Genomic DNA, 8,183 nt, shown 5'->3' with positions numbered 1-8,183 from the left:
AAAAAAAAAAAAAAAGATGCGAGGGGGGGGGGGGGGGGGGAGGGCAGAAGGGTGGGTGTCTGTTGTTTGTTGTTTGGTTCTGGTATTTTTTTTAAAACAAACCCCAAATAGCGGTTTGATTCTGCACAGCTCTGGGCCATTACAAAACCTTCTGCACTGAGCACAGGGCTAGATTTTCTTTTTCGTTGTTGTTGTTTGTTTATTTTTCTTAATTATGCAAATCTACTTCCCACACAGCCATATTTTAAACTGAAATAAACTCCCTAATATTTTCATGGCATAAATTATATATGCAGAGAAAGGCAACAAATAAAATGTTGTATAAATTAGAAACTAGGACATATTGTAGACTTGCTCAAGACCTTTTTCTCCAAAGTACTGGTAGTGAGCAGAAAAGTCATGCAGCTTATCAGTAAAACGAGTAAATATTTTTGCCATTTTTCTTCAGTGCTCATTTTAAGTTTGTTTTTTGGTTTGGTTTTTTTTGGTGTGGTTTTTTTTTAATGTCTGTGTTCTCAGTCCTCAACTTGCTATTTCTTGCACAAAGACTGGGAAAAATTATTTTTTTTGACCAGCATTCTTACACAACATGTTGAACCCTCAACAAAGGAAACACAGAACTAGCACTAAAGTTCTCTCAGCTAAAAGATGGATATATTAAAATAATAAAAAAATAAAAGGAAAAAACCTCTGCAAATAAAAAGAAACCTCTCCTCATTTGGGACATACACATTTAGCTTTTAAAAACTGAAAATTCATAAATACGGTCACTGTATAACTTTAGAGAATTAAGGCTTCTAAAAACTTCAGTGCCAAAATAACCTCTCTGCATCAGTATTAAGAATAAAATATTTTCCATTTTAGGTTGTGCTTGCCTTTTTTTTTTTTTTAAAGACTTTTCTTAGTTTCGTAGAATTTTGTCACATAATATTACATACTGAAGGGGAGTGTTAGAACTGCTTATTGAGGTTTTAAGTAGTTGTTAGACTAAGTTACAGCGATAAAAGTCGATTACTGATCTGATTCATTACTACTTTACATGGGGCGGCTGGCTCATTTCACCTTTTTTTCATGCTTAATGTGGCCATTTCTTCTATACTTGCCATTCGGTATCCCATTCTGGTAATGTCCATTAACAGCGCTATGTTCGTCATTTGACCAAAGATGTTTGCTTTGTTTGCAGATAAATTTTGTTATCCTGGCCAAAATATAATAAAGTAAGGCAGCACCCACTAGTACAACAAAGGCAATATCCAGTAAGAAATACTGATATAAAGAGATGCTGTAAACAGCAGCACGTAGATGTTGGGCTCCGTTGTGACGGAGGATGTAATTAATCCAGTATACAGTCCGGTTAACAGGATGACCAGGTTGGTCTTTGTGAATCTCAGACAGCCTCTGGGCCCGCTGTCGGTAGCTGTGGGGAAGAAAAAGAAAGAAAAGGGAAGAAAGGAAAAATCCGTCATCAGCGCTCTGAGTAATGCAAGCCTGCAAACACGTTAATATACTTAAGCCTCTTCAGATCAAACAGCGTATTACCGCAGGACTCTCGTAACCACCAGCATACAGAGGGCTAGGCTCGGCAGATAATCTGTCTTTAAATCAGTCGTTACAGCTCATTGATGAAGAATGACTAGAAGAGCAGACCCGTGTGTGACTAAAGGCAGAAATCCACCCTCCAGCAAAGCGATGAAGAGCCAAGCTGACCTGCTGCCAGAGGGGAATCTTATCTAATCCAAAATGAATCCTATCCAGTGAGACAGATTTGCCCTTCCCACTGTAAAGTGGCAACATACCCTGTCTAACACACCACTCACTTATGTTATTGTGCAACTGAATTACTGAAGAAAACACAGAACAAAGCAAGAAACTCGTTGACTACACAACAGACTATTTCTGCTTGGGTCCAGAGTTCAGCCTGAAACTTTTTTTTCCCTCAACAGGCCAACCCCAGCAGTTGATCATGTCTAATTCCGTCTCTCCCCCTCACCGCAGCTGCAGGGTCAACAGGTTATTTATGCAGGACTTGTCTTTACGCTAAGGATAATTGCACAAGGGAAAGATGATGCAACTGGTGTTATCGAGATCTCTTTGGTGACATGGCCCTTTGCTGCGGTTCTGCTGCTCGCTCCTTACAGGTTTCTCCTTTCCCAAGGTAAGCAACGCTTAGTGACTTTGCTCTCATGAAAGCAAGAAGTACTGTTGGCACTGTACTCCAAAATACAGTTAGCCCGATACAATAAACCACCAGCTAACATGTCATTATTTCTGATCTGGAGATGGTCTGAACATCACAGATGTTTAAAAGAGAAAAGTTCAGAACAAACTGGTGAAGCGACTCTCCTCAGACTTTAATATTCCTGAACAAACTCGTTTGCTGGAATTAGAAAGAGTTATGAAACCCAGTTCATGGGCTTTTACTTATTCCACCTGAGTAACAAAAAAAAATTTACAACAAACAGACCAGAGTCCTCCTATTCATAATAATTTGTTAGAATATTGTCACGGCAACAAACACAAACGACCTTCCTGACCTTAAGAGAGGTATTACTGGCCAGAACAGGAAAAGAGTAGTTTTGTTTTGTTTTTAAATCCAATCATGGAACTTTAGAAAAGAGTCACTCTTTTTTAATACCTCCGTGTTTTCAGGTACGATCCAAACATGCCACCCTACAATCGTATAGGTGTATTTTGCCCCAGGCCCCTTAGGCAGCACAACAGACAGACTGCTAAATATGGAGTAATCAAGACACGCACAAAGAGACGTTGGGCTGCGACAAGGAATAAGCCAGGACAGGTTTGTTTCTATAACCTTTCTGCCCTGCATATGGCAACTGTCACAAAAAGCAAATTAGACAATTGAGTGCTTAGTGCCTACACGGAAACCTGACCGATGGAGTAATCTTGTGAAATGGGACAACCATCCAAAGACTTGCCCCAACTGTACACACAAATCAATCCCGACATGCATTTTCTTCCCTTGCACAAAGGTTCCGTATATGCTTATTTAACCCATAACAATAAATTAAAATAAAAGCAAGAAACTATCACTCATTCCATACCTGGGATCATTAATAACTTTTACTAGGGCTTCATACAATTCGCTCTCAGTGATGGTCTTCCAGTTCAACAGTATTCCCATGCCTTTGGCCTGCACACGAGTCATAGTATCGTAATGGTCTCCAAAAAGGGGAATCCCCACCACCGGGACCCCATGGTACATGGTTTCAAAAATGCTGTTCAAACCTCCATGACTAAGAAAAGCTTTAATGTTAGGGTGACCTGAAAACAGAAGAGGCATGAAGATTAAAAAAAAAACCATTTACATCTCCTTAATCTAAAGTTACTGAAGCAACTGGGTACAACACATTTGTCACCATGTTTCTGTGGCTGCAATTCAGGACGGCAAAAAAGGGAGGCAACCTGTTCTGAAGTTCTCCTCCTTAAACCTTACACACCAAGAGAGCAGGAACAGCCAATACAAAGAAAATTCTCACGTATACGAGTTGTGTAGAATTATAATGTAGTAACTACTGTACATTGTTTACTCCCGACTAGCTGCAGGTGGTGACTACAACCAGTTTAGCCGTACAAATGAGCCAGAGAGAAAGCGTTTTTCCTCATTATTCATATGAAATACAAGCTACTTAATGGCAGGACAACTGATGTGACATTCTCTCTAAAGCTTCACATGCCTTACTTCAGGCTAGCAAGATCTGACAATAATGGTAACAACCTTATGTAATGGAAAAATGATACTGCCTCAGAGCAGTTCAGTAACCAAAACAAATCTACCTGCTTTAAAAGTCATTTGCCTAATCGCTACATTATGATAAATACTCCAGCTGACATGCACACACAGACACACGCACACATGCCTAACGCATTCATCAGCGCCCATTGTAGCACTGGAGCTGTTTTACAAACACACAAACATCCAGGTAGCCCAGAGACAACCAGAAATATTCTGTGCCCTCCTCAGATCTGCAACATATTCAGCTACCCTTCGACAGGGAAAGAAGGGAAAAAAAATAAATACACAGACTCTAACATAGTCTTTTACCAAACGATGGAAGAATATCAAGTTTCCTCTCTGCACATGAGAACCTGCAGTACCTCAAGTTAGTTAAACAGAAAGGTTATATCAGCTTGCAACATGTGCCCAAGGTCTGTTAGAGTCTTCTTCAGAGAAAAATGAACAAACGTGTGTGTGTATATATATATACACACACACACACACAGAGCAGTATGTACAGATCCCTAAGACTTGTTTTGATGCAATGTAAACAAATTTTGTATGCTCAGTATTATGACTCTTCCATGAAAAGACCAGTGAACACCCTACCATGCTTTTTCATAACTGAGAAATTAACAGTTACAGTCATCAGTTCCCTCAAACAGCAGATTCAAGAAAATTCCTACTTATTTATCTTTAATAATTTTCTCAAACTACATAGCTTCCATGGTATAGAAGACACTTGTCAAAAAATTCTCCCATTTATTAGGCCAAAGAGCCTTTGGAATAACTATATCCTTTCACCCTATTAACTTAAGGAAAAAAAAAAAATGGGAGTTACTACCAGGGAAAGATAATTAACATCAGAAAGGTGTTTGATTTCATCATCTTGAAATTCTGACTTATTCTATACTCTTGTTCTATGACTTCCATTACAGAAATTATCCTAACTTTATAACGACTGCTAATTCAGTAGAATATTGTCAGAAGAGCAACCTGAACTCAAGTGAGAATAAGCAATAGATGATCAAAATAGATACTCACCAAGGAGATCGTTTTGTGGGAGCCATTCTATAAGCTTTGTATTGTTGCCCAAGTTCCTTGGTTTGTTTCCTGAAAACCTAAAACAATAAAATCAAATGGAAGCTGAGTTATCAAGACCTCCAAAATCAATAAACTCAAACCAGAGAATTGAACCAAATGATGCATGAGCCCTAAGCAGATTTCCAGTTACATCAGGGTACTGTTTACTCACTGTTACAAGAAAACAAAACAGGCTCAACCAAAATGCTGTAAATAGCTAATAGCTTCCAACTTCACATTTTCATCATTCAGTTTCCTTGTAATCTGGCTTGAAATGCAGTGTTTTCTACTAACATAATGGCAACATAGTTCCTTCTCAAAGCACACGTAATTCTTGCCACTGTGACTGGCAGGAGGTTTTACAAGCTCTCTATGGTTCTTAGTCCACTGCTTTACTGAAAACTCAGTACTCAGTGACTGGTACTAGATAAATAACTCCACCGAGAACATCCCACCAGCACACAGACAATAATCCCTACCATCAACACGAGGCGTTCCCTTTCAGTTGGCCAATTTCCTGTAGCTCTTGATAATCAACACCGTGTTATTTTAAAGGGAGTTACTAATACCAGGAAGAGAAAGGCTGACAGCTCAGCTAATGAGGCAAGAAACTATTCATGAAAAGTTGGGGATCAGACAGCGAGACAAGTGTATTTTTCTTACTTGCTCAACTGCCTGAAACCCAATGGCAACGTCTTGCTCACCTGAGGTTGCTAGAAAAGTTTAGCCCATAAAACACAGGCTCAAAATACAAACTGATATATACAGTTTATATAGAAAGTTCAATATATTCTAAACAGAAAAGAAAGTAGGGAAAAAATTACCAGTGACTACTAGAGGATAGAGCTCTTTTGTGAGAGCTCCATCAAACAACTTAAAAATATTCTGGTTATTAGAGAGCATTAGAACTGTAACTTCATGAAGAATCACCTACATATTCCCAATTAAGCAAGCCACACATCTTTACGACTGGCTTGTACATTCTGTTGAAAAAAGCCTACATTATTTACGCTAAGGTATATAAAAGCAAATCAACTATGTTAACTGGTTTTGGCTCCAACTACTACTCCATAATCAGAAGCGTATAAAGAACTACAAAGATTTGCTTGATTTGGCATGTGGCATAAGACTGCCAAGCAGTACTACCTTTCTCATTTTCAGAAATATCTAGTATAAAAACTACGTGTGTCCAACAGGCCATAGGTCAATGATCTGAAGAGGAGGAAAAAAAAAAACCCAAAACATATTAAAGTTGGAATCATAATTTCCTGTTTAGGTACTTAATTATGGATCTCAAATTCCCACCAGGGTGACTGAAATGCCACTTGCTCAGCGCTCCCAAAGACCGTGTCTTACACCTAGTCCCAGGAACATCTTCCCATTCCACAAATCACGATGGAAAGAAACAGCAGGTGGGTTCCCTTATCCAGAAAGGCATTCAACAGGTAACAGAATGCAGATAACAAAAACAGAACAAAACAAAAAACATACCAAAAAAGCATTGTTAAGGAAATACTAGCGAGGAAAATGAAAACTTTTAACAGAAGGCTTCAACTGAAATTGTTGCTTTTGCATTAAAAAAAGCTATCCCCAAGAAAAACCCATTAAAATTCATTTATTATCTACAGAAAGTGGATAATTCCTACAGAAAAACATTCCAGGGAAAACATGATGAAAGGATAAAACAAAAGAAAAGCAGTAAGATCAACTGGGAGTAACCATTAGTTACAAGCCAAGCAGTGTTGCAAGCTTCATCAGGAACAAATACAGTCGCTCTACCCCAAACAAAAACTGATGAGATCTTTACTACAACTACTGAAAGTTCTGTGCCATAGCCTGAAGAATTTCCATTTTCCTGTTCATTAGTGGGGTTCACTATTTCAAGTACACATAGCAGTGAAAATGGTCCCTTAGATATGGCGGGGATCAGGCCGCTAAATAGACCTCTAATACAACTCCAAAAGTGCAGCAAGGACAGCAGTCACGAATTGTAAGACGCCGATTATTTGGAAACCGATAGTTCACATGAACTCCTCTCAATTATATTCCAGAGCGACGCTCCACGTGAAGCAGAGCTGACTAAACAGTTCTTGGATTTTTACAGTAAGTTGAGAGCACCACTCAAAATGTTTTTAGAGCTGAGAAAACATATTACTGATTTTTACTCCTGCAGATTTTTCTTCCTCCAAACTCTCACAGAAAAAGACAAGTGAGAAGAGCAATTATGAAAGTCTGTGTTTACAGATAAAAGAGGAGAAGGGGCCCCAAAAACCAAGGAAAAATAAGAGAAAGAAGAAAGAACAACTACGATTAAATCAGCAGAATATCATTCTTGGTCCCTAGGGTGGCTTCTTTGTCAGAAATGATGACAGTATGTCACAAATGTCATAACCTCAGACTCTCTTTTCACTGTCCGCAATCCTTCCAGGATATAAACTCAGCATACAAGTATAACCTATGTCTTATTCTGCCACAAAATCATTGTTCCTCCTTATTACCAGGGGACTGCAACATTTCCACAAAGAGAGCCTTTCAAAACAGTCAGGTCCTCTGTGCCACCCAGACTGTCTCAATTTCAGCTTCTGCAACTCTAGATCAAGATGGCACAATAGGAAATCAGCGTGCTTCAAGTACATCTATCATTGCACTTACCTCCAAATAACTCTCTGAGGCAGTCTTGCCAGAGCATGTGCCAACTTATTTGCTATATCTTCTGACAGGTATTTCACTCCAGCTCCAAATGAGACGAGGACAAAGCCATTTTCATTAGCACCATTCACCCACGTTTGGAGATCCTGTTAAAGTGAAAATTTATACTGAGCACTGTAGAAGCACAAGTAAACCACAGAAACAGATTAAATAAGCATTGCTTAGCAAGAACAGTTGTTGGTCCCTATGTTACTTCACAAGCCAACTTTCAAAAGTCATAAACATTTCAGAAATCACCGAGTACAACGACACGATGATTCAGAATCCACAGTACAGGACACGAACAGCAAAATTCTTCCTGGTTTGTTTTAGTTTCCGTATTAACAACCGGTTTCATGAGATAATTTGTCCTTTCTTAACTGATCAGTTGACACACATTCACAAGTTAACACATGACATTTTAAGTCAGCAAAGTATAAATAGATCTACCTCATAGTTTCAGCCAGGAAGTACAGCACAGGAAATGCATGAATGAAGTCTGGGACTTAACCGTGTGATTTTTAGCCTTAAAGATAGCGACAGTACTTCAAAAGGCTTGGTTTTCTTTCATTTATATGAAAAGAATAAACACAACTTGAAATAAGCCAGAGCTTCAAAAAACACCTTCAGCTTCCACTGCTCCAATATTTCAAGAAGCAAGGAACAGTACCGCATC

The 8,183-nt window shown here is 38.8% G+C and overlaps 1 protein-coding gene across 1 annotated transcript in view; it reads right to left on the bottom strand.

Annotated features, from left to right (window-relative positions):
• Positions 1-184: 184 nt before the first annotated feature.
• Positions 185-8,183, bottom strand: part of UGT8 (UDP glycosyltransferase 8) — a 47,936-nt gene continuing 39,937 nt past the window's right edge. The window contains exons 3-6 of the mRNA XM_010575545.1: positions 7,472-7,614; positions 4,781-4,857; positions 3,063-3,282; positions 185-1,417 (exon numbers count right to left, since the gene is read on the bottom strand). Of these exons, the coding sequence (XP_010573847.1) occupies positions 1,054-1,417; positions 3,063-3,282; positions 4,781-4,857; positions 7,472-7,614 (804 nt within the window). The 3' untranslated portion in view covers positions 185-1,053. The remainder of the gene's footprint in view (positions 1,418-3,062; positions 3,283-4,780; positions 4,858-7,471; positions 7,615-8,183) is intronic.

This window comes from Haliaeetus leucocephalus, unplaced genomic scaffold (genome assembly GCF_000737465.1).
Source record: "Haliaeetus leucocephalus isolate CR32 unplaced genomic scaffold, Haliaeetus_leucocephalus-4.0 Scaffold484, whole genome shotgun sequence".
Lineage (NCBI taxonomy): Eukaryota > Metazoa > Chordata > Aves > Accipitriformes > Accipitridae > Haliaeetus > Haliaeetus leucocephalus.
This window is presented reverse-complemented; position numbering and strand designations above follow the sequence as displayed.